At 54.6% G+C, this 24,026-nt stretch overlaps 9 protein-coding genes across 9 annotated transcripts; 3 read left to right on the top strand and 6 right to left on the bottom strand.

The window, feature by feature from the left end:
• Positions 1 to 357: 357 nt before the first annotated feature.
• BROUX77_007001 (uncharacterized protein) lies at positions 358 to 1,784 on the top strand (the record flags this gene model as incomplete). The annotated part of the gene is made up of 7 exons (XM_073752049.1): positions 358 to 404; positions 574 to 643; positions 698 to 733; positions 790 to 922; positions 996 to 1,088; positions 1,156 to 1,684; positions 1,751 to 1,784. The coding sequence occupies 7 exons, from the start codon at positions 358 to 360 to the stop codon at positions 1,782 to 1,784; spliced, it is 942 nt and encodes a 313-aa protein (XP_073603148.1).
• Positions 1,785 to 2,782: 998 nt separating this feature from the next.
• On the bottom strand, positions 2,783 to 4,433 carry BROUX77_007000 (uncharacterized protein; the record flags this gene model as incomplete). Its single annotated transcript, XM_073752048.1, has 2 exons — positions 2,783 to 3,370; positions 3,447 to 4,433. The coding sequence occupies 2 exons, from the start codon at positions 4,431 to 4,433 to the stop codon at positions 2,783 to 2,785; spliced, it is 1,575 nt and encodes a 524-aa protein (XP_073603147.1).
• Positions 4,434 to 5,048: 615 nt separating this feature from the next.
• On the top strand, positions 5,049 to 5,975 carry BROUX77_006999 (uncharacterized protein; the record flags this gene model as incomplete). The annotated part of the gene is made up of 1 exon (XM_073752047.1): positions 5,049 to 5,975. The coding sequence occupies one exon, from the start codon at positions 5,049 to 5,051 to the stop codon at positions 5,973 to 5,975; it is 927 nt and encodes a 308-aa protein (XP_073603146.1).
• Positions 5,976 to 6,039: 64 nt separating this feature from the next.
• On the bottom strand, positions 6,040 to 9,170 carry BROUX77_006998 (uncharacterized protein; the record flags this gene model as incomplete). Its single annotated transcript, XM_073752046.1, has 7 exons — positions 6,040 to 6,406; positions 6,478 to 6,637; positions 6,711 to 6,790; positions 6,857 to 6,975; positions 7,034 to 7,965; positions 8,055 to 9,034; positions 9,103 to 9,170. The coding sequence occupies 7 exons, from the start codon at positions 9,168 to 9,170 to the stop codon at positions 6,040 to 6,042; spliced, it is 2,706 nt and encodes a 901-aa protein (XP_073603145.1).
• Positions 9,171 to 10,046: 876 nt separating this feature from the next.
• On the bottom strand, positions 10,047 to 11,806 carry BROUX77_006997 (uncharacterized protein; the record flags this gene model as incomplete). The annotated part of the gene is made up of 2 exons (XM_073752045.1): positions 10,047 to 11,532; positions 11,598 to 11,806. 2 exons carry the CDS (start codon positions 11,804 to 11,806, stop codon positions 10,047 to 10,049), a joined length of 1,695 nt encoding a protein of 564 aa, XP_073603144.1.
• Positions 11,807 to 13,938: 2,132 nt separating this feature from the next.
• BROUX77_006996 (uncharacterized protein) lies at positions 13,939 to 15,996 on the bottom strand (the record flags this gene model as incomplete). Its single annotated transcript, XM_073752044.1, has 5 exons — positions 13,939 to 14,556; positions 14,644 to 15,348; positions 15,425 to 15,504; positions 15,626 to 15,672; positions 15,938 to 15,996. The coding sequence occupies 5 exons, from the start codon at positions 15,994 to 15,996 to the stop codon at positions 13,939 to 13,941; spliced, it is 1,509 nt and encodes a 502-aa protein (XP_073603143.1).
• Positions 15,997 to 16,617: 621 nt separating this feature from the next.
• BROUX77_006995 (uncharacterized protein) lies at positions 16,618 to 18,939 on the bottom strand (the record flags this gene model as incomplete). The annotated part of the gene is made up of 1 exon (XM_073752040.1): positions 16,618 to 18,939. The coding sequence occupies one exon, from the start codon at positions 18,937 to 18,939 to the stop codon at positions 16,618 to 16,620; it is 2,322 nt and encodes a 773-aa protein (XP_073603142.1).
• Positions 18,940 to 19,335: 396 nt separating this feature from the next.
• On the top strand, positions 19,336 to 19,959 carry BROUX77_006994 (uncharacterized protein; the record flags this gene model as incomplete). The annotated part of the gene is made up of 3 exons (XM_073752039.1): positions 19,336 to 19,365; positions 19,442 to 19,520; positions 19,667 to 19,959. The coding sequence occupies 3 exons, from the start codon at positions 19,336 to 19,338 to the stop codon at positions 19,957 to 19,959; spliced, it is 402 nt and encodes a 133-aa protein (XP_073603141.1).
• Positions 19,960 to 20,413: 454 nt separating this feature from the next.
• Positions 20,414 to 23,141, bottom strand: BROUX77_006993 (uncharacterized protein; the record flags this gene model as incomplete). Its single annotated transcript, XM_073752038.1, has 10 exons — positions 20,414 to 20,746; positions 20,808 to 21,238; positions 21,311 to 21,362; positions 21,427 to 21,594; positions 21,650 to 21,743; positions 21,809 to 21,816; positions 21,991 to 22,043; positions 22,121 to 22,523; positions 22,828 to 22,853; positions 23,102 to 23,141. 10 exons carry the CDS (start codon positions 23,139 to 23,141, stop codon positions 20,414 to 20,416), a joined length of 1,608 nt encoding a protein of 535 aa, XP_073603140.1.
• Between the last annotated feature and the right edge of the window lie 885 nt (positions 23,142 to 24,026).

Raw genomic sequence — 24,026 nt, 5'->3', positions numbered from 1 at the left:
CGTCTGCGAGTCCCAAGCGACCCAAGCACCACGCCTCACGCCCCAAGCAGGATATCTGGCCTTTCTCCGCCTGTCTCTGTCTTCCTGCGCCTGGCTCCCTTGTGCAAACCTCCGCCTCTACAAATACTCCACGACCGCCTCCTCGTCGCCCCTCCTCTCCGGCCTCCCATCGACGCTCTCCCCCGCCGCCTGCCGCCTGCCGCTGCCTCTTCGCTCGCCCCGCGCCCTCCGAAGCTGACGCATTGCCCTCTGTCCGCTTCCCGCCCCCGCCCGCCGCCCAACAATCACTCCCCCGACGTCAATCTGGCGGCCCTCCAGGAAAAGACTTCCGGCCAAGTGTCGGAAGCTGTGGTCAAAATGTCACAGTCTGATGCTGCCACACATGTCGAGGACGAGGAATATGAGTGAGTCGAGTCTCTGCCATCACATGACGGCTGCCAAAGCCGAGCGCTGTGTCCCTGGGGCTGGAGCCGGGGCATCACGAAGCTGCCAGAGTTTCACGGCCGCATATTGCGCCTTTTGCTTTCTGCGGCATCTTCCTCTTCTAACCCCCAATGCTCTTCTTCCTTCTAGTTACGAGGCTTTGCCGCCCAACTTCTCCCTGGGCCAGAACATGGTCGCCGGTGCTTTTGCCGGCATCGCGGTACGGGCCGAGTCTCCCCCACGCAACATGACCAATTGCTGACTTTCCGCACAGGAACACACCGTCATGTACCCAATTGACGCAATCAAGGTAGATTTCACTGTGCACATCCGAGCCATGGCCCTAAATGCTAACCGTCCCCAAAGACCAGAATGCAGGTCTTGAGTCCTACCCCCTCGGCGGTCTATGGAGGCGTCGTCCAGGGAACCTACAGAATTGCATCAACCGAGGGCGTTCTGAGCTTATGGCGAGGCATGACTAGCGTGGTCGTCGGTGCTGGTAAGACACGGAAAATAAAGGCATACGATCCCAACCAAAGCAGTTACTAATGGCGGCATATCTGGTCCTACAGGTCCTGCGCACGCCGTCTACTTCGCTACCTACGAAGCTGTCAAGCACGTCATGGGTGGTAATGAGGCCGGCGTCCATCATCCGCTTGCTGCCGGTAAGTCTATCGGGAAGTCTACTCTCTGATGTAGATTCTGTGCTAATGTAAATTCCCTCCCAAACAGCCACAAGCGGTGCCTGTGCCACTATCGCCAGCGATGCTCTCATGAACCCGTTCGACGTCATCAAGCAGCGTATGCAGATGCACAACTCGCGCCAGATGTACCGATCCATATTCGACTGCGCCCGCTACGTCTACCGCAAAGAAGGCATCGCCGCCTTCTACGTCTCATACCCCACAACGCTGTCCATGACCGTCCCTTTTACCGCGCTCCAGTTCCTCGCCTACGAGTCCATATCCACCACCATGAACCCCAGCAAGAAGTACGACCCCTTAACTCACTGCACTGCTGGCGCCGTTGCTGGTGGCTTTGCCGCTGCCCTGACCACGCCCATGGACGTCATCAAGACCATGCTCCAGACCAGAGGCACGGCGACAGATATCGAGCTGCGCAGCGTCAATGGCTTCGTCGCCGGGTGCAAGCTGCTCTTTGCCCGCGAGGGCGCCAAGGGCTTCTTCAAGGGCATCGGCCCGCGCATTCTCACCACCATGCCCAGCACTGCTATTTGCTGGTCCGCCTACGAGTTCTCCAAGTACGTCCTGATCATCCCGTCTTCTGCACATGCAAATATCGCTAACACATTTTCTACCCAATCCAGGTCGTACTTTGTCAATCGCAATGACAAGGCCTGAACGGCATCTTGGTTGTTTGCGCTACCGCGTGCATCTTTCAACGCAATTCCCAAAGACAAAACTTCGGAGCTGCCAGAGTCATGTGTCTGTCTTGCGCTTCTCTCCTCCCCCAGACACTTGGAATCAGTCGCGTCCAGCCTCATGACACTCGCAGATAGTTGGCCACACTCTTCCCCTCCGGCCTCGCCAGGCATCTCGACGCCATCCCTACAGGACGCCCTGGACTTGGTCACACATCATCTCTTACATGGCGTGCGATCATGACGTCGAGGACGTTTCTTCCTTTTTCCTCCTCTTCTTGCTCTCCGCCCCCCCGTTCTCTTTTTACTTTCCGTTATGCTATCTTGTGTATTGGGTTTCGTTTTCCTTGCTGCTTCTTCCTTTTCTTCTTCTCCTAGGGGTTTGCACTTGGTCGGCGCTGGGTGGGCCGTGCCCGGCGTGCTTGCTTCAACCAAAACCACCACCTCCGTGCTTATGAAACTTTGTATATAACTTACTACCATCGATGAATTGATGACGTGTAGGTTGCCGACGGTGGCTAAAACCGAAACTACATTTAAAAAAAAGAAAAAAAAAAGAAGGCACAACGCAACTTTGACTGTTGCCCCCTCCGTGACCATGTTGTATGTTGTAGACGGAGAGTTTAACATGTATTTTCGTTTTATATGATTTAGTATTGGATAACTAGAAAATATGAGAACTCGCTAAAGCAAAGAGATTTTGGAGTCGACTGTCGAGCGATTCGAGGAGCCCTTGAATGCGCCATCTCGAGGCTCCCAGTCGACTCCGATCGTAATACAACGTCATGTGCGCACACCACCGACCCGGTTGTCCCATCCGGTCGGTAGCATGGCCGGAGAGGAAGAAAGATGTACAGAGAAGAAAGATAGCTGATGCATATGCCATGCCAGTATCAGACCCAGATGGATATAAAAAAAACCCCAAAAAAGAAAAAAAATTGAGCCCCATCCAAAAACAAAAGGAGACTCCCAGTCTCTCTACCGGAAGTTTCCGCTGAAGTGGAACTGCTGGCCGCCACCCGAGAAGCCACCGCCGCCGCCGGGGAAGCCGCCGGGGAAGCCCTGGAAGTTGAAGCCGGCAAACGGGTTGCCGCCGGGGTGGCCCGAGTTGGCCGAGTGGTCGTTGGGGTCGTCGCCCTGGTCGAATCTGCGGCGCAGCTCGGGGTCGCTGAGGACCTCGTACGCCTCGTTGATGGCGGCCATTTTCTTCTCGGCCTCTTCCTTGGTCACGCCGCGCTTCATGGCCTTGTCGGGGTGGAACTCCTTGCTGCGGGCGCGGTAGGCCTTTTTGATCAGGCGCTCGTCGGCATCGTGCGGCACGCTGAGCACCTTGTAGTAGTCCTTGGTCTTGCTGCGCTTAAGAGCGACCTGGGCTTTCTGGAGGAGGCGCTGGATCTGGTCTCGTTGGTCGGGGTGAGCTTCGTTGGCTTGGGTTAGCTTGCGCACGGCGCCGTCAAAGTCTTCCGTGTCCATGCTCTTCTTTGCGCCCCAGAAAAGGCCATAGAGCGAGTTCTCATCGTTGGCGAGAGCTTGGACACAGTACTCTTCGGCCTTTTTGCTGCTTGACTGTATGGGAAAGAAACCATGTTAGCGGGAAAAAAAAGCAGGGAGCCATGCTGGGGTCAAGAATGCGGATTCTTACGTCATAGTAGGCGCGGCAAGTCTGTTCAACCAATCTGTTGTAGAGTTTGCTTTGCACGCCAGCAGGGAGGATTTCTTCCTTTTTCAAGTTGTCGATAGTTGTTTGCACCTCAGCCAAGAGACCAGAGCTTGCTCCGGCCGACACCAGAATCTTAATAGCGGCCGACGACCGGCCAGCCTCAATCAGCTTCGTGGCCTTGTCGATGCTTTTCTGTAGATCCTTCATGACGCGGCGCTGTGCCAGACAAACTTTAGAGTCAGGGTCAGAATGGAGACACTTGCGGATCTGCTCCATGCCGGCGCCGGTGTTGTCCATTGCGAAAAACGAAAGCGCCGAGATGACTTGGTGTGGGCGCGTGTCGCTGTGGCGGATGTGGAGCAGCTGTTGCAGGTCCGTCATGGCCTCTTCGAGCTCGCCCTTTTCAGCGCGACACTTGTAGCGGGCCTCGCGCAGCGACGCAGCACGCGAGGCCACCGAGATGGAGACGCTCAGGTCGGACACGCAGGCGGCCCAGTCGCCGCGAGCACTGGCGGCCAGGCCCGTGTCGGCGGCCCGTGCCGCGGCTTCCATCTCGGCGACCTCGGGTGACGAAGACGTCTTGTGCGCCTGGGTGTACTCGGCGCGGGCGCCGTCCCAGTCGGCATTGCGCGACTTGATCTTGGCCAGCTGCAGATGGGCTCCCTCAAAGTTGGGCTTGAGGGTCAGCACCTGGTTGAAGTCTTCGGTGGCCTGGTTGACGCGGCCGAGGGAGAGGTAGGTGGTTGCGCGCTTGAAAATGGACAGGTAGTTGGAGGGGTCCCGCGAGATGGCGACGTCGTAGTAGAGCAGGGCATCCGAGGTTTCGCCCTTGGACAGATGCACCTGGGCGGACGAGAGCAGCGATGAGACGGGCACGTCGCCGGGGATGTCGCGCTCCGAGAGCCCATAGGCCGACGGGACCAAGGCGCTGGCCGTCAGTACAGCGAGATGGGGGATTCGCAGATGCATGGTGGGCGGGTGGTCGTGGCAAAGGTGAATCGGAGAGAGGCCGGTGCAGGAGATGCAGAGGACAGCGTGCGCAATGAGAGAAGAGCCGGTCGGAGAGCAAGACAAAATAACGATGGAGGCAAACTGAGAACAGGAAGACAGAAAAGGATTAGACGGGGCGCCCAAAGTCGGGATATATAGAAAATGCTAGTCTCTGCCCCAGCACCAAGACCCAAGCGCTGAACGGGACAACTGTTACGAAGCTGACTGTTACAAAATAAGGACAGGGCCCAGGATATATTTAGCGTCCCCGAATCCTATTTTGTGTCACAAAAGCGGGGCCCCAGATTCATCTAGATGGATCTCTCCCTTCTGTTCTTCCGCTGGGAGTTTCGCATCCTGAGCGGGCGGCAGATGCTGGCCGATACAACGACGCGCGGATCAGCTGCACGGGGATCCCGCAGCCCAGAAAAGCCTCTCTTTCTTGATGCGACCCCATGCTTACATGTGTCTGCCCAACTGGCCAACCCGCTCCTCCAACTCCCCTCGCCTTGTGGCACAGTGCACTTGGCACCGTCGTCACCGCATCGCAACCCGCTCCGCCATTCTTGCACCTCTCGCCCCGCCACCGCAACAATGTCTCATCTCCTGCCCGCTAACGCCATTTTCTCGCCCTCCGTCGCCCGCATCGCCGCGTCGACCGCCCGCGACTGGAGCCACGTCGACGCCTGGCTCGCCGCCAAATACCGCCGTCTGGCGCCGGGCCGGGCCCCGCCCGCGTTTGAGCGGACGCCCGAGACACTGCGCGCGCTGTACGCGCTGGCGACGCTCAACGAAGCCGCCGACAAGGACCGCGACGTCGTTGGCGCCGCCGACGCCGCGGCGCTGGCGGGCATCCGAGCTGTGCCCGACGAGCAGCAGGCGGACCCGCCGCCTCTGCACGACGCACTGGCTCGGGCTGTCGAGGACTTGCTGACAGACGCGGCCGCGGATGCTCTCGATGCTATGGCTGCGCTTGCTGTGGCAACGGGCACGGCTGCGCCGTCGCCGCTGGCCCTAGGTCGTGCGATTACAGAGCTCCAAGCGCAAGTCTTCGAGACGGAGCAAATGGCTGCACGTGTCGATGCGCTACAACAGTACTTGCAGGACGACGCGCTCCCTGAGACCGACGCAGTCCTCGCGGAACTCCAGCAGGACGGATACCAGTATTCCGCCGAGCTCGCACGCCAGAACCTGGACACGCAGCGCCGAATCAAGGCGATAGCCTCGAGGCTACCCGAGATTCAGGACCGCGCTGCGTCTGCCAAGACGGCCGCGCGGCTTGACGGCGTCCCGTCTTTCGACGCCATAATCTCGGAAGAGGACGAATACTTGCGGTTGCTCGCTGTCAAGAAAGAGCTGGACGCGCAACTTGCAATCTTTCACGGACTGCCTACCGATGTGGATGTTGCATACTCCGAACTACAAAACCTCCGCCGCAATCTCCACGACAGGACTTGCGAGCGTGATGCCATTTTTGAGAATCTTGTCGAGCAGAAAACACCCCGCAAGTTACGTCGCTAGTTCATGCCACTCTAGCACTAATGACTTAGTTATCTACCCATCCTTTATTAAACAGCAGGCCCTCCTACTGAGATCTCTTTGCCCGCCCAGCAACTGCACCCCCAAGCCGGCCAAACTGTCGACCAAGCCCCGATCTCGGCTTAGGAGCCGGTGCGCTTGGCATTGGCCCTGCATCCCTGCCGACCGCCAGCTGCGAGTTCTGCCCACGCTCGCGCGTCTTGCTATTCGAGTCAATCTTGAGGTCGCCAAAGCCCAGAGGGTACCCCTCTTCCTGGCCAGTCCCGCCTCTTCCCTGGGCCCTGCGGGATCGCTCTTGGACACTGCGGAACTTTTCGAGAAGCTCGCCCCAACGGATGCCGTTGTCGTCACGGCCCTTGAGTCGATTGGATCTTTCAAAGTTGCCGGAAGATGAGCTTTGGGTAGATGTAGAACTGCAGGGTTGGTTGGTCAGGGCTGTCTGATTCAAAAAGGGGGAGGGGGGCTTGATTGTAGGGATACGTACGATCTCTGAGGAATATGCAGATAGCCCATGCTGCTTACGCTGTTCAACCGGTTCTTCAAAGCTGCAAAGGCGGATGACTGTGGGAGGAGCATCAAAAGACCGTATAGACATTTATAGAGATATGGATATCTCTCAGGCTCCAGCAATTGAAGACGAAGATCTAGCAGAGGGGGGAGGGAAATGGTACGTCAGCGCCAACCCAAATCAAGTGCATGTCTTCCAAGACAACTTACAAGTGAACATTGGGGATTCAATGAGCTGAACGAGCTTGTCAATCTGGATCAAGAGATTAACCGTCATCTCGAACTCGGCGCTAGAATCAAGGTTAGCGATCCTCGGCTACGCTGCATCTATCCGCATGACATTTGGAGGTACGCACAATATTTGAAGTAGGTGGTATGCTTGTTCGTATGCCTGGGCCAACAGACACAAGGAGAATGTAGCCACAGAATTGAAGCACCACGAACGGAACAGAGCCACAAACAGAGCTTGACCCTCCTATCCAAGACGTTAGCATAGCCCGACGACCAATCCTGCACGCTGTGTAAAATCGTACCTTTGTATCGAGATTGCGGAGGCGCTTGCGCAGCTCCGTCAGCTGTGGCGCCGTGATCAGATTGTTGTTGAGGTTCTGCACCATGATGCTCGCAAACTCGATATCGTCTTCTTTTTCAATACAGTCGGCCAGGGTGCGGTAGATTCTCTCGGGGCTGAGGTTTACGCAAAGCTGTCGGATGATGAGATTTCCGCGCGTTTCCAGCAAGTTGCGGTCTGAGAAGAACAGGCGCAGCAGGTCGACCATGAATTTGATAAAGTAGTCGTCTTCGCTGTTGCAGGCAATCTGTGACAGTAGCTGCAGGTCCTTGATTACCACGGCTTCCGAGGCGTCGGAAAGAGTCTTTAGGAGCGCAGGGAACGTGACGTCGTTAAAAGCCAAAACCTTGCGCGACGATCTCTGGTGAAGCATAAGCAGCCATGTTATGGCTGCAACTCTTGTTTCCTCGTGGTCGTTTAGGAACAAGAGCGTTAGGGAGTTGACAGCCGCGGCATAGTTCAGATTCAATGTTGGCGTCGTGGTATCAGATGCAGGAGGCGAAGAGGTCGTTGCCACCGGCGCCGCTGCGGTGCTCTTGGACCTCGCAGCTGCTCCTGATGTACTGGCTGACGTTGTAACTTGGCCTTGAGCCTGGGTAGGAGTTGGCGTCCGGGCGTTTTCTTGGTCCCGGCCAACAACACCTGGGGCTTGCGGGACAGAGAGGGCTCCCGACACGACTCTGGTGCCCAAGGAGCCGCCGTCTCCCAGCGAGCCCACGTAATTCATCAGCGAAGTGTTGAGGCGCGTGGCAGCCTGGCAAATGCTTTCTACGTCGTTGGCAATCGCGGGGAGCATGTGGGCCAGGATCCTGGGCGTGAATGGAAGAACCTCTTCAGGGCATATGTTGAGGAACTCCATGATCCAGCGCAGAGACTCCAAGAGCGAATCTTCTTCTGAATTTCCCGGCAAATATGGTTAGTACTTGTTCTGGGCAGCATAGTTATCTTCCCACCAGCCAACTTCAAGACAATGAAAGACTTACCACGCGATGTTTCAAGAGTGCTTGACAGAATCTCCAGGATCCGAGAATAGTCTATTTGGACATCTTGGCCGGGCTGCCATTCCTCTTCGCTCTCGTCCATTCCATCGTCGCCGTAGCTATCGCTATCGCAGTTGTCTTCATCTTCCAAATCAATCTGCCCGCTATCACTGTCGACAGACTCAACACGCTTTCGCTTACCGCCCTCATTTGACTTTTTGCCTTCGGCAATGCTCTTTCTTATTCTCGCGATGCGTTTAATATCGTTAAGAAAACGATCCAAGCACTGGCGCGTGGCCACGTGGACGTCGCGGTTCTCGTCGCTCAGGAAGCGCAGGAGGCCGGACAAGAAGTCTGGCAGATACAAAACCAGCTCGAGGTCGGGGATGCTATCGAGAAGCACGACCCACCCAACGAGAAACTGGCGAGCGTGCGGGTTGGTCACGCATATCCGCTCCTTGAGTAGCGGGATGAATTTCGGCAGCGAAAATGCCAGCTCATACTGCACTGACAAGTCGTGGTCGTCATCTAGCGACCTCTCAACGGGCACAACCGAGACATACTCAACCGAGTTCTCCGACACGATGTCCTTGATCAGGCGATCAAGCAGCTCGGCGCCGTTTTTAACCGACAGTTCGTGATCAGTGCACAGCTTGCACAGGCAGTCAAACAGGTGGTTGAAGAACTGCAGAATCTCGCCCTTGGCTACCTTGGCAATGTTGTACATGGACTCGCAAGCATAGTACCGGACCCTAGCCTCAGGATCTGAAAAGCAAGCCAGGACTGGGGGAATTAGCTTCCGGAGATATTGCGGCAGGTCGTGGCCTAGGGCGATGGCGGCCGCCGCAAGGCCAATCAGACCGCCGTTCCGCGCATGCGGTATGGAGACTTGATATGTGAAATCATTACAGAGCTGGTCGATGATGACGTCGATGGTGCCATAGTCTCTCGAAGCTACAAGGCTCCGGACAACCCTCTCAAGGCTATACACAGTGGGATGGTTGTCAGCTTATGATGCCAACGATACGATGAGACTGGGGAGGTCACTCACTCAAGTGCGCCAAGCTTGCGCTTGTCGTAGAACTTGTCTCCTAGCGCCCGCTGGATAGACTGATCCATGGGTATAAGCGTATGAAGCAAGAGAACGGCGGTGATATGTATCAAATGAAGCTGTATGAGTTAGAGGATGATGGAGATGAAGTTTGTGGGTAATGATCTAGTCATGAAGGACGCATGGATATATATATATATATGACGAACACGCTCGGCAAAAACAAGACGCACTTCAGGGCTGTCCGACAGTCGTATTCGTCCAGTCACTGGTCACAAGATATCGACAACGAAAGAAAAAGAAAAGATCGGGATGTGCAGGCTACGTACAACCACAACACCGCTACGAACTGAGCGATATATGATAGGCTGGGCCTCTTTTCGTCAGATATAAACAGGAGCCACTGCACGATGTGATTCGCGGTCAAAGGTAGCTGCCCAGGGCGTGTCGCGGGGATTAATAACAATGCGACCAGCGATTCAAAAGTTGTATGTTTGATTGTACTTGGATGTATGTACACAGTATAAGTTTGAGGTCTGCAAGTAGGTGTATGGATCGAGATAATTCCGTGTCTATTTTCGGGTTAGGTGTTCCTTGTAGCGGGTCAGCTGGAGGCAGCTGGCGGCAGCTGTCACGGCGACGTCATGTCTCACAACACAAGACATGACTGTTCTAGGCAGGCTTCACAGATATCACATCTATAATCATGTTTTAGTTTCACATTAATGATGTTGACAAAGACAATCCTGGGTCAAAGAAACAAATTTAAAAGTGCCATATGGGGCGTGTTATGAATACATGACAGAAAATAAGATCAGATAACCTCCCTCTAAATACCCATGGAAAACGAGAAAGCAAAACAATTATAAAACAAGAATCCTAGACCGCCGTAATGTCCATGTTACTGTTCTCCCAAAGAGCACTCACGTCTATTGTTGCATGATTTAGTGGTGGTGACCAAAGATGCCCTCGCGGTCAATCATGCTCTGCTTGCACTTGGCAAGAATCTGGCCCTGGCGGGCAACATCAGCGAGATGGCCAATCATTTGTACGTTGGCGTTGGTGAAGCCAAAGAAGGCATAGGGAATCTTGGTCTCCTTGCAGAAATCAAGCACCAGCTTTTGCGCGTCACGCAGATTGTGGCGGGGAATGCGAGGGAAGAGGTGGTGAACAGCCTGGAATTGTAGGCCGCCGTGGACAAAGTCCATCCACTGGGGGCAGTCAATGTCCATTGTAGTGCGCATCATTTTCTGGGGGAATGACTCTGCGGGACCCAGGTCCATCGTACTCATGGCAAAGTGCGACAGCGTGATTTGAAGATGCAGGGGCGTAGTGGCCATGTGGCTAATGAGAACAAAGGCAAATCTGTTCCAGCCTCCTTCAATGCTATTGTAAACCAGGCAGTATCCGTACCAGTACCAAAAGAAGGTCATGCCGACAATCTCGAGCCAGCGGCACCACCAGGCTTGGCCCTTGGTGGGACCAGTGCCCTTGGCCAGGAAAATGAAGCCTTGGATGTACAGGTTGAAGCGGCCAAAGGCGATGAGGGGGTAGTATAGGTAAGCTTGCCAGCGCGTAATCTTCTGGGCAAACCAATCATAGGTCATGATCTTTTTGTGATACGTCGACCACAAATTCTCGAAAAAGCGGTGAGAGACAGCGAGGAATGGAAGATGTTGGTTGTCGGGGTCGTGTTCGGGATGGTTGGTCACAATATGGTGCACGTTGTGACTCCACTTCCACCAGCCAAGGGATAGGCCACCTACGAAATCGGCAACCATAATTCCTAGCAGCGTGTCGACGGTAAAGTTGTGCGTGATGGCCATGTGGCCCGAGTCGTGGCCGAAGAATGACAATTGGTGCCAGAAAAGACCAAGTACCAAGGCACTACTGCAGTACCAGCCAAGATGTAAGAGATACATGCTCAATGAGAAGAAGGCACTGTAACGCGCAAACTCGACAACATAGGACATGCGGCGTAGTTTAAATAGGCCAGCATCTTTAATCCTCTGGTGGAGCTCCCGGTATTTGTCGACAATCATGGCCTGGGTATCTTCGTCAAGCGAGGGATACTTGTCCAAATCCAGCGATATGGCTTTCTTGGTTTCAAGATCCAGATACGTCATGCCATCCATGGGGACCTTGAGCTCCTGGTCGTCGATTGTCGAGACCGACACGCTCCGGACCGCGGGCTCTTTCAAGAAGCCGGTTTTGCGGCCGCGCAGGCCAGATGCCGGCTCGCTATCAAAAGTCGGAGACGGGGGCGGTGAGCTGCTGTCGCTAGATGAGCTGGATATGTTCTTCTCGGCTATCTGGGCCTTGCTCAAGTACTGTCCGCCGGAGATTGGAGGCACAAGATTGGTCCAGCGGCCCTCGATACGACCGACTCTGTAGCGCGCCATGATAGCAAGCGCTTCGGGGGAATGTAGACTGTGTAACAAGCACACTGGTTAGAGCAAATCGGCAGAGCCACGGAGCAGCAGAAGTTGGCTTACGCATTCATCTCGTCGGTGGCATCACGGCCAACCATGTGGTAGACAGCCAGATCGCCTCCGGGGTGGTAGGGAATCCAGGCATCGATCTTGAGCACGTAGTTTTCGAAGATGACCATTGAGTGGCCCTCGGCGATCTGGGCTTTGACATCTTCAGCTGTCATGAGGGGATACTCCCGCTTGCGCTTGGGCGCATTGGGGGCGGGTGGCATTGTAGGCGGTGTGGGAGGGAATCGGGTTGTTGATGGTGTTGTGGTAGCAGAAAGAGAGAGAGACTTGTGGTTCTTTGGCGGCGACAATGGAGCTTTGGGGTGGGGAGGCGTCTCTGATATAAGTAGAAGTAGTAGAGTCTAGGAACAGGGATTTGCCAAGACGGAAGCCAAGTGACAATACGGTGCGATGGAGCCAACTAGGTTGGAAAAGAAAAAGAGAGAGAGAGAGGGGGGGCCGACGTAGAAGAAGGAGAGACAAGCCAGGTGGACACAAGGAAGCGAAGAACGAGAGAAGGAAAGTCAAACGAAACGGGGCAGGAGTTCCGAGGCGCGGGAAGAGAGACGGAAGTACTTGTACTCTTGAATAGAGTTAGTTGCGAAAAGAAAACAGACACAACAACAAGAAAAAGAAAAGAAAAAAAAAAAGACAAATTAACAGAAAAAGGCGCTGGCCCGTAGTCAATGTGGCCAGCCCGAATTCAAAATCCAAAGCTTGTTTTCTCTCTTTGCTCTGTTTAGAATTGCGCCGGCAGGAATCGTTGACCCAAGATGGTCAAAGCCAGGGGTAACACACGGGTTACGCAGTCACTTTTTGGATGTACACACGTACCTTTTTGATGCTGATACTGGTCTGTGTTCCTGATCAACCCATCAGACCAATAGAAGCTTCGCCTGCCGCGAGATCTGGCCTTGGCACGACACTGGGCCCTTGCGCCAGGAACTAATTGTGCAGCCTAGAGGGGACCAAAGGCTTAGTGTACCGTTTGGCTTTGCCAGTGGGTGGTTAGCGGCTTACTCGTCGCTCTTTAGGGGCCACAGAGGGGAGACGAGACCCCAAGCCACGTTGACATTGACTTTCAGGCCATTCATTCATTCATCGTGGTGGAGGGTTGCAGGCACTGCCCTGCCCTACCACCAAGAATCCACAGCCAGCCAACACCAACTCCATCCATCGCTACCACCAAGAACCAACCACCTGCATAATAGTACAACCTACTATAGCTAGTCAATCAAATAAATGCCTGCCTCTGCCATCGCATCGCATCGCATCGTCACTTCATCTGGTGTTTTCCCGCCGCCATGATTCCATCGCATCGCTGGGCCTGTGCCGTGCCGCTAGCTTGCCTCTATCTCTCTCCACGTATTGCTTGACCGCCTCCTTTCTACTGCCCACAGCCCACAGCCCGCAGCCCATGTTCCACTCACCCATCTGCCTGCTCAGCCCACAACAACAGACATGTGCCAGCACCAGTCCTTAAACTCCTCTCCTAACCCCTTAAACCCTGATAACTAGCTCCGATCGTTCCAGAAAGCCTACGGCCGGCCCGGAAGATCGAGCCAGCCAGCCAGCTTAGCTTGTCACCTGCTCCATGGTGCAAGGGAAAGGAATTGATTTAAAAGCCAGCTAACTAACTCGCTCTGCAGCTAGCTTGTGCTCCGCCACTGTCAAGCTCCCCGTCCTCCAAGGGCCCGAGCTGCCATTGACATTTCAACTATCCATGTACGCAAGGGAGAGAACAACAGCAATAACACCAGCAGCCCCCTTTCCCTGCATCGCTCAACTTTCAATCGTCGGTCTCCTGATCCTGTCCGATCATGGCCAGTCTCGTTGGTCAGCCAGTGGCTTTCTGTGCATGCTCTTGACCATGTTTGCCCCCAGTTACTGTCTACAACGGAAAAAAAGCCCAAACCCCGTTCCCAAACTCCAGCCCTAAAACCCCCCATCTATTTTGAAATAAGGGTTAACTAACCAGTGCCCTTTCTTTTCCTAGTTTTTCTTTTCTTTTTTTTTTCCACTTTCGCCAACATGTTGAAGCATATTCAGAGCGAGTTTCATGTTTGATTTCCTCATGATAAATACACAGCCATGCTTATGTAGTGGCTGGCAACCCGGGGAATCACAACCACCATGCATTTCTCCCACTGTGGCACATCACACACACACACACACACACACTACAACCTCATTATATAGGAGACCGACAACAGAGAGACACCATTTACGAGTGGGATCAGAAGTCATTGTACAATTAGGCGCAATAGAAGCCGCATTCTATGCTATTCATGCGCCAAAATAAAAAAAACATTTAAACTCAGCCAAAGAAAGCTTCGTTCTCGCGCTGTTTGTGCGCTTAGAAGTGGATGGCCTTGGAGTGGGTGGCCATGGCAGCCTCCTTGAAAGCCTCAGCCAGCGTAGGGTGGGCATGGCACGTCCGGGCAATATCCTCGGTCGACGCGCCGTACTCGAGAGCCAGAGCACCCTCGGCAATCATCTCGCCGGCGTTGGGGCCGATGATGTGGACACCCAGTAGTCTGTCGGTCTCGGGGTCAGCCAGCATCTTGACCATGCCGTCAGAGTCCTGGTTGGTCTTGGCACGGGAGTTGGCGCTGAAGGGGAAAGTGCCGACGTTGTACGGGATGCCGGCAGCCTTCAGGTCCTGCTCGGTCTGACCAACCCACGAGACCTCGGGGTGCGTGTACATGACCGAGGGGATGACGCCGTAGTTGACGTGACCGTGGCCCTTGGTGATGTACTCGACCACGGCAACAGCCTCCTCCTCGGCCTTGTGGGCAAGCATGGGGCCAAAGGTGGCATCACCGACGCAGCGAATGTGGGGGACCGAGGTGCGGAACTCGGAGTCGATGATGACACGGCCACGCTCATCCACCTCAACGGGGGTGTTCTCCAGGCCCAGGCCACCGGTGAAGGGGCGACGGCCAATGGCGACGAGGACAACCTCGGCGTCCAGCTGTATTGCAAAGTGCAGTGTTAGCGCGGGTCATAATCACGGGCTTCCTCTTGTTTCTATCACAACAACCAGTGGAATCGCACTTACAGTCTCGGGCTTGCCACCCTTGGCAGAGTCAATCTGCAGCTGAACCTTCTCGCCGCTCTTGTCACCGCCGGTGACCTTGGTGCCGAGCTTGAAATCAATGCCCTGCTTCTTGAGCAGCTTCTGGGCCGACTTGGAGATCTCAGTGTCCATACCAGGGCCACCAATCTGGTTGAGGAACTCAACCACGGTAACCTTGGCACCAAGGCGGGACCAAACGGAACCCATCTCCAGGCCAATGATACCACCGCCAATGATGATCATGGACTCGGGGACCTTCTTCAGAGACAGAGCACCGGTGCTGGTGATGACGCGCTCCTCGTCAATCTCAAGACCGGGGAAGGGAGTGGCCTCGGAACCAGTGGCAATCAGGATGTTCTTGCCGGAGACAGTAGTCTCGCCGCCGTCGTTGAGCTCAACCTTGATGTCGTTCTCGTTGACAAAGGAGCCAGTGCCCTTCAGGTACTCGACGTTGTTCTTCTTCAGAAGGAACTCGATACCCTTGGTCAGACCGGAAACCGAGGTCTCCTTGGCCTTCATGAGGTTGGCCAGGTTTAGCTTGACATCGCCAACTTCGATACCACGGCTCTTGGAGTCGTGGAGGATAGTGTGGTACAGGTGAGAGTTGTTAAGCAGCGATTTTGAGGGAATGCAGCCAACGTTCAGGCAGGTGCCACCAAGGGTACCGCGCTTCTCAATGCAGGCAACCTGTGAAGATGATGGGTTAGAGAGAGCTCGGAGATAGTCGGCATCTGCCCAAAGGCGGCTTAATAATCGCCCATACCTTGAGGCCCTCCTGGCCAGCTTTGATGGCAGCGACGTAGCCAGCAACACCACCACCAATGATAACGAGGTCCTTCTGCTCTGGAGTAGCAAGCTCGTTAGTATACATGAGCAACGGTGTAGCCAGACATTGCCATGGATCTTGCAACAGAGCAATGATCTGAAATTTGGTGTTTCGGAGTCGCGAAAGACGGAAGCATACCAGTAGCGGAAGAGTACAGGCGCACCCATTTTGAAGGGGCGGCAGCACTAGAACAAAAGTCGGTTAGCCACTGTTCCATTCGGGGTTCCCTGCAAAAGCCCGAGAAGAAGTCAAGCTCCGGCCGGACGGACTCGCCCGCCGGCTGCCCGAGAGAATGAGAGTATCAGGCCGCGAGCGGTCCGGCGAGCTGGCAGCAGAGACTTTCTCCTTTCATTTTTTTTCTTCTTTTATCATCGCTTCGAGTAGACAAGACGCCGGTCGGTTGGCCGTGGCGAAAAAAAATCGAGCTGGCAAGATTTGAATTTGACTCACCCAGACTGTCTGAAGGCCGAGCGGGCGGCAACGCGGGGTATTAAAGAGCTGGAAAGCATTGTGAAAAACAAAACAAAACAAAAAACGAGGTGACTCGTAAAAAGTGACGATTGTCAAAAAAAAAAAAAAAGGGCGGTTTTCAAAAGTTCGCGAAAGAGAGGTGGAGGAGAGGCGAGCGATAACTGAACTGTCTATGCCAAGAACTGCGAAGGGAAAATGCGGCTACGGCCAAGTAAACGAAGTTCAGCCGAGCCCTCTGTATCTGTATCGATAATAAGGCTGGCTCTGCTATAGTGACCTGTGCCGCCTGTAACCCAAGGCGCCCTCGTTCTCCCTCGGGGCTTCTTGTGAGGCCAGTAACCCAGTTTTCTTTTTTTTCTGGGCCCCGGTATTTTCCAACGCTCCAGAAAACCCACTTCTCCCAAGGCTGTAGCCAATATGGAAGGCGGGACCGAAGCAAGCCAGGATTTCCGGCCATTCCCGCGGCCTTTCAAGTTCAAGCGCATGCACGACGCCACAGCGCCACAGGCGCAGGGGTCCAGGGGCGCAACCAACTTCCCTTCGGGAGTCTCCGCCACACATCTTGTACATGCAGAGTTACATGAGCCTCGACATTGACTTACCAAACAACGCTCATATGCCATTATTCATGCTAACTAACTACACCTCTATAACTCCCTCTACATGTTTTGCTGCTCCAAGAGCGTCCGAGCCGCCTTGCACGCTTTGGTCTCGTCCTTGCTCAGCTTTCCGGACTTCAACATCTTTGCCAACATGTACTGGAGACTGGCGGCAAGCGGCGTCCCGTCCGTATCCTTCAACACGCGCCGCAGAGTCTCTTCTGGGCCTCTTCTTTTTCCCTTGCTGTCCCTGACTTTGCCGTTCTTGGCAGCCTCTGCAAAGATGGTGGTCAGGATCGTGCTGACCAGATGTACACTCTTCTTTTGCATCGTTGGGAAGTCCAGGGCCTTGAGTGACTGCAAAGACATGGAGCCGTCGGTAATCAAGGAGCCCACAAACTTGCCAATGTTGAAGAGTCTGTTCTCGTCCAACCCCAGCGTATCATCGTCCGCATCCTCTTCTTCGTCGAAAAGAGACTCGCCCAATCTCCGAAACACCGATAGCAGCTGGCTTCTGTATGCATACCGGATACGCCCGTCAGCCGCCAGTCTCTTGGCCACAGCAGCATAAAACGGATTGTATGGGTGTTCGCCAGAAGCGCACGTCATGAGCACAAGTGCAACCTCGCAGCGGTGAGTCTTGTTCAAATTTAGCTTACGGAAGTGAACCACGGCGTCGTCAAGATTAGCCGATCCCGCAATGGCAATCATGATTGTCTGCTGCACCTCCTTCTTCAGACCCTGGTCAATGGCAAGCTGGCGTAGTTTATTTTCCGGCAGCCAAAACTCGTAGTCCTCGCTATCGGTCGACGCATAGCCGTCGTCCAGTGTAGGCCGTGCGATTCCCTTGGCCGCCGATGACTCTACATTAGCGGCAGCCTCCTGCGCAGCAGCTCGCGCTTTGCGAGGATCCGCAAAACTGGCTCCGGTCAGCCACCATTTGCCCTTGACATCGGCAAGGGCAATGTCTCGCAAACCGATGCGCAGAGGACCGTTGGCCGCAAGGCGTCTTTGGTTGAGCGAGCCGAGGAGGCGGCGCATGCGAGACACATGATCGGCAACAACCGCCGACTCTTGGACACCGGCTTTGAGCTTGTTGTTCTTTAGATCTGTAATGGTTTCAACCATGAACTTGGTGCGCACGGAAACCTCCTTGTTGCCCTGAGTCGCTGATGGATTACCCAACGCGGAAACAATGTCCTTGAGAGCCTGCGGATCATCCTTGCGCATGTACTTTCCAGCCATGCGCACAATGCGCAGTATCAGCTCCGTGCTCAGCTCCGTGATATCCTCGAGAAGCAGACGAATGAAGTCAAAGATCATGTTGCAGCCAACAACCTGGAAGACGTAGAGCTCCGACATGAATGTCAGCAGGTTGGATGTGTGCTTGGAGGGCTGGCCATCCATGTTGCGCGCAACCTCGTACTCCTTTTGGAACAGCTCTATGACCTTGGTAACCAACTGAGAACCAAAGCTTTCTCCAACAACCTTGTACACAGCTGCAGCGAAGCCAGCAGTGAGAACGTAAAAGGTATCCGGCAGAGTCGCAGGATTGCAGACCTGCAGCATGAGCGCATCAATCATGGCATTGTTGGCGTCGCCTCGGGCATGGTTGGCGTAGATTTTCTCAACGTCTTTGAGGATGCCGAGCATGTTGGATTCCGAAAGCCTGTTGAAGTAGCCCTGGAGCTGCCGCTGCAACCTCGTGGCAGACTCGGATGTGCCAAGCGCCGCTTTGCGCAGTGACGGAGGAATGTATTTATCGGCCACGCGGCCTTGAGCTGGTGCCGTGTAGGGGTTTTCGCGAACTTTGGGAGCAGGAGATTCTCCCTGTTCGCTGTCGCCGTCGTTTGAGTCTTGGTCTTGGTCAAAGTCGTCAAAGTCGAGATCATCGTCGTCTAGGCCGTAGGGGTCTTCTTCGTCATCGTCTTCGTCGTCGTCGGATAAACCAGCCTCCAATTCCTCGTCGCCGGCGCTGTCGCTTCCATCGTCCTCGTCATCGTCGAATCCGCCGAATTCATCAGACTCCCCGTCCTCTGGGCCCTCCTCCGGTGGCGCCACAGACCTCTTCTTGTGCGAAGGCGTCCAGGCTTTGGACTTGGTGGTCGCAGCACGCTTGGACGCAAGCCAGGCATCGTATTCTGCTTTTTGCTTTGAATCCTGCTCCTCTTCGTCGCCAGACTTGTCGAAATCGGCGCCAAACAGGTCCTCCAGACCATCGTCTTTGAAGGACTTGGGCACCGTCTTGCGGCTCTTGATGCCCAGCTTCTTCTCGAGATCGCGGATGGTGGCGTCATCCTCGGCCATTTGCTGCTTCAGCACCTTTGCAGAGCGGCCGCCCTCAAAGGGCTCGGAGCTTTTGCGCTTGGAAGAGAGGAGCATCTTGTTTTTTCTGCGCAATAGTAAAAAAAGAGAAAAATAAATATTAAAAAAAAAGAATGGTTCAAGGCATGTGCAACAACGCCGGAGCTAGAAAGTGATTTGCCCGCGATACACCCATCACTTTATTGTTACCAAACTTTTTTTTCTTTTTCCGAGGTTTAGAAGTATTGGCGGTCTTATCGAGCTTATCACCCCGATTGGGACAGCGATAGTGGGGCAACAGCTTCCAGTCGCTACCTAACTGGTATTGCATGTTAATGCTCACCAAGATGTTAGTGCAGTACAATCTAGTCCCGGGCCCCTCTGTCCAACCTTGAATCCAAACCAAGTTCGTCGTCTCAGTTTGCCCACCGAGCTTGTTCGTGATAGACTCACCAACGCCAGAAGCAAGTCACCATGGCGTCTGGGCACCTGTCAAACGAGGATGTAAGCAAACCACGCGCACCACGAGCCTACTTCCTAAAGGTCCCCTGGCCCAGCGATTCTAACGCGTCCCTCCTAGTTCTTTTCCCGGTTGGCGAGGCTGTTCGACGAGAAGAAGCCCAAGGACCACGGGTCGATTTACCTCGTGCAGAAGCGCCGTATGTTATTGTCTCCCTCTTTCAGATCGTCGCACAGTCTGCCATTCGGCTTCTCGATGCGCTTCCCCAGAAACGAAACTAGGAAGAAACCCCAAAAACCAAGACTCTTCTAACATGCTTGTATTCTCCCTGCCTTTGCCATCTAGTCACCTATGGACAGGACCTTCCCGCTCCTACCGAAACCAACCCCACGCCCGACCTGAACCTCGCCAAGCCGCTTCCACTGATCATCAGAGCGACCAACGGCAAGTCGAAATCCAAGCGCAAGGAAAAGATCAAGCTATCCACTATCGTACAGCCCAGTGAGCTGGAGCGCTTCTACACCAGATATGCCGACATCTGCAAGACTGGCATGGTGGCGCTGAAGCCACGAGACCGCAGCAAGAAGAAGGCCAAGGCCAAGAAAAAGAAGACTGCTGCCGCGGCACCCGCATCTTGATGTCGCGCACTTTGTTACAGTGTTCCTCTTCGCTTGAGACTTGGCAACACTCGATCTCAGGTGTAATAGTTTATATCCTGTCAAAAACCATAAATACCACTTGCTTAGACTACATATATCCTGTTGAATTTCGCCGCACAGTCACCCAACGTTCATACTTACAAAATAAGTCCATAGTTTCACTGGGCTACAATGAATTTCTTGTTTAGATGACTCCCGTAAAGCAAATATGTTTGTTGTCAAGCACGTACCGTACCATACGCACAGCCGGAATATCTAATGTTAGAGAAATGGAAGATGAAAAAAAAAGAAAACACTTAAAAAGGTGAAACAGCTGACTAAAGAAGAATAGAGGGCCATGAATACAAGCATGGCGTATATCATTAAACGCAAAATGAAACAGCCAAAGCACCAGAGACATTCGCCAATGTCCCAAAGATAACCAACACCAAGATTACATGATTTGGTTCTGGTTCATACCACCGTGGTGGTCAGTCTCCATAGGTCCGCCTCCCATCATCATGTTGGGAGCAGCCGTGTTGGGCGGCGGCGCGCCTCCAGAGTTCTGGTTAATGTACTTGACGAAGCTCAGTCCCAGCGCGCGGCCACCGTACTGGTAGCCCTGGAACTTGGAAATGGCCGTTTCGGCGTTTTCCATACAGTCGAAGCGAACAACGCCAGTGCCACGAGAGCGGCCACTAGGCTCATACTGAATCTCGGCTTGCTCGACCTTTCCGATAGTGACAAACAGATCAACAAGATCATCATTGCTGGTTGACCAGGGAAGCTGCATATAAGGATTAGAAAGACTTGCACCCATGGGTTCGTCTGGAAGACTGTTTACTCACGTTTCTGACGTAGATGGTATCGCTCGGGTCGTTACCAGCAGTAGCAAAGTCTGTGAAGGGATTAGGAGGGGCAGAGGACTGAGGGGCATGATGCTCGAAGCCGCCAGCGTGGCCAGGGCCTCCTTGGTAACCACCACGGCCAAAGCCACCTCCGTAGCCTCCGCGGCCACCATAACCTCCGCGGGGAGGTCCAAAGTTGTTGAAGCCGCCACGGCCACCCTGGAAGCCACCACGGCCGCCAAAGCCCATGTTGTTTCCAGCATACCGGTCTTCACGGACCTCAATATTGCGGCCCTGCCACTCATAGCCATTGAACTGCTGAATGGCATTACGAGCATCATCCGGGCTTTCGAAAACGACAATTCCGGAACCTTTGGGGCGGCCGTCAGGGCCGCTCTGAATATCAGCCCGGAGCACATTACCATTTTGAGCTATATAGTGGGCAGAATGTCAGCATTCGGGAGAGAAAGGGAAAAAAATGTGAATTGCTGGAGCATGCGTACCGGCCTGGCGGAAGAGATCTTTCAGATCCTGCCAGCCAATGCTGTAAGGAAGCTATATGATATGGTGTCAGTATGTACCTTGAACTTGGTGAAGGAAAGCCAGGGGGAGAACAAACGTTGCTAATGTAGATCTGGCGACCTTGAGTGCTGGGCGGGCCGCCCATGTTGTTGTAACCGCCGCCATAGCCTCCTTGGGGCATACCACCACCACCGAAGCCTCCACGGCCGCCGCCGCCACCGCCGCCGCTACCAGCGTTGAGGAAGCGGGGCTCAGCCTCACGATCCTATTGTATTGTTAACAAGGTTACAGGTTAAGGTTTTCCACCGTTGTATACGTACTTCGCGAACGTAGATCAGGCGACCCATGAGGTTCTTGTTGCTCAGGGTCTGAACAGCATTTTGAGCCTGGTCTCTAGTGGCATACTCCACAATACTTTTCGTTTATGTTAGTAATTTGCACTGACAGTTTGGGAGAAGAAAAGAGGAATAAAGACTTACCCGCATCCCTACATCATCCAAAAAACAACAAAGTTCCAACCCGTCAATCCAACAGTCCCATCAATTCCAAAGGGGAGGGGGGAGGGCGAGGTTAAGGGGGAAAGGCAAAAGGGTACATTGGGGGTAGAGGGGGGAAGCCATAGACCAAAATCCAAGCCATGTGACAAGTTTCAAGTGCCCACCTTCGACATTCCGTTTGGCAACAGAAGCACATCCGCAAAAAGAACCTCACCAGCTACAATTATCCAGGTTAGAAGGGGAATTTGGATCAGGGGGGGGGGGGGGGGGGGGGATGGAACAGAGGGGACTAACACTGGCGCATAAAGTCTTTGAGGTGGTGCCACTTGACGTCGTAAGCAAGGTTACCGACGTAAACACGACGGTCCTGCTGGGAGGAATCCCGCATGTTGTTGATCATGGCATCGCGGGGCGGGCGGCCATCGTCGTAGGATCTGTTGGGGCCGGGGCCACCAAAGCCAGACCCGGGACCACCAGGTCCAGGGCCAGCGCCGGCACCAGCGCCGGGCGGGGCCGACTGCTGCATCATGGGGGAGCGGTCGCGATTACGACGATGATCGTCACGGCTTTCACCACGATCACCACGAGACCGGCTGCGGGGCGAAAAGGACCGGCGGCGAGCCGATCTGCCAGGACTGCGAGAGCGTCCGCGACGGGGAGACCGTGATCTTTCGCGCTGTTGGTCGTTGGAGACCGCCTGGGATTTGTAAGCCATGTGAGCGGGTGCTAGGAGAGAGGGCGCGCGCTGCTGCGGGAGCCAGTAGCTTGCAGTGCGGAGAAGAAAAGGCCAGCTAGCTGCCAGCGGCCGCAGGAAAGCCACGAGCTAAGCCAAGTGACTGGCTGCCTCTGCAGGGCGGCGGTTTCGCCAGCCAGCAAACAGGCGCGGCGGCTTAGCCACGCAAGCTTCTTCACTTGACTTGATGGAGCGATGAGGATTGCAGGGCTAATGCGGCAGCAGCGCAAACATGCGGGGGAAAGGGAGCGAAGAGCAAGCAACTTACAGGGCGATAGTTGTCGGTAGAGTCGTCTGAGGGCAAAGGTTAGCAACGCAGTGGACGCGGGCAAAAGAGCTGAGCTGAGCGGCTTAGGTTGTGGTGGATTAAAAAGGGCCAGGGTGAGGCACAGCCAGCAAAAAAAGGCAGACGCAAGCAACGACAGGACTTTTCGGCTTTTGTGCGCGATGTGCAAAATTAAGCCACAGGCCGGAAAGCAGAGAGAGGCAAGTCCATCCAGTCTATCAGGCCAGGCCAGACTGAAGTGATTGGGCGGCCCGACCAATGCTCCGCGGCAGGCCAGCCAATAACTGCGTGGACATTGCATGGCGCAGCAAAAATTCAGAAGGCCGCTGGGCTGTATCAAAGGGGAGAGAGGGCAGAAAACACAGCGACAGGTCGCCGCAGACGCCGACGCAGGCGCTCTGGCTGTGCCAACAAGTGGCCACGAGTCCTGATTGATCGCCAGACGCCAGACACGCAGCCAGGTGCAGATTTGGTGGCGACACAAGCCAAAGGGGTGTGAAGAAAAAAACAAAAAAAGACAGTGCGAGGGCAGTTTTATTGGGGGGCCGGGGCCTAGCCAGGACCGCCCGTCAAGAGGGGCAGCAGAGTCACAGTGTGTAGATATGGGCGGACGCCGCTTAGTTGGGAAGAGAGGGGGACATGACAGACCTGGCCGACCAACTTGGTGTGGCTGGAAAGCCGTTGGTAAGCTGAAGCTGATGCTGATGCTGGTGCTGGTGCAGATGGATGCAGATGCTGCCGGGGGCGAGCTTGGGCTTTATGTATCTTGGCGGGGGGTTTTGGCACAAAGACAAAGTCCGGGGAAAACAATGGCAGCAAAAGAGAAAAAAAGGAAAAACATCGGCGGCATTTCTAGAAGCATGGACGGGCCGGGGCTGGCCATGCTCGCAATATAAAAACGCCGCAATACCACGCGCCCACGAACACAAACAGGAACATGGGCTGTTCTGTGCTGATCGGATCGGGTCTGATGCAACAGAGTACCGCCGCTGCTCATGGGAAATAATACAGGCCAGCCAGTCAGCCAACCAACTGGCTGGTCTGACCGAAGCTGGTTATACAAGCTTCTCGCCAGTGCACCACATCCGCATCCAAGAGCAGAGCACGCGTGTTTGTGTCAAAGCCTGCATCTGCAAAAAATCCACTTGGTTCCCGCTGATGCTGGTCCGCACAACGAGCCG

The sequence above is a fragment of the Berkeleyomyces rouxiae genome, assembly GCF_048999995.1.
Source record: "Berkeleyomyces rouxiae strain 22BRR77 chromosome Unknown BrBRR77_ptg000009l, whole genome shotgun sequence".
Lineage (NCBI taxonomy): Eukaryota > Fungi > Ascomycota > Sordariomycetes > Microascales > Ceratocystidaceae > Berkeleyomyces > Berkeleyomyces rouxiae.
The sequence above is the reverse complement of the archived record's forward strand: the minus strand, read 5'-3'. Positions and strand labels throughout refer to the sequence as shown.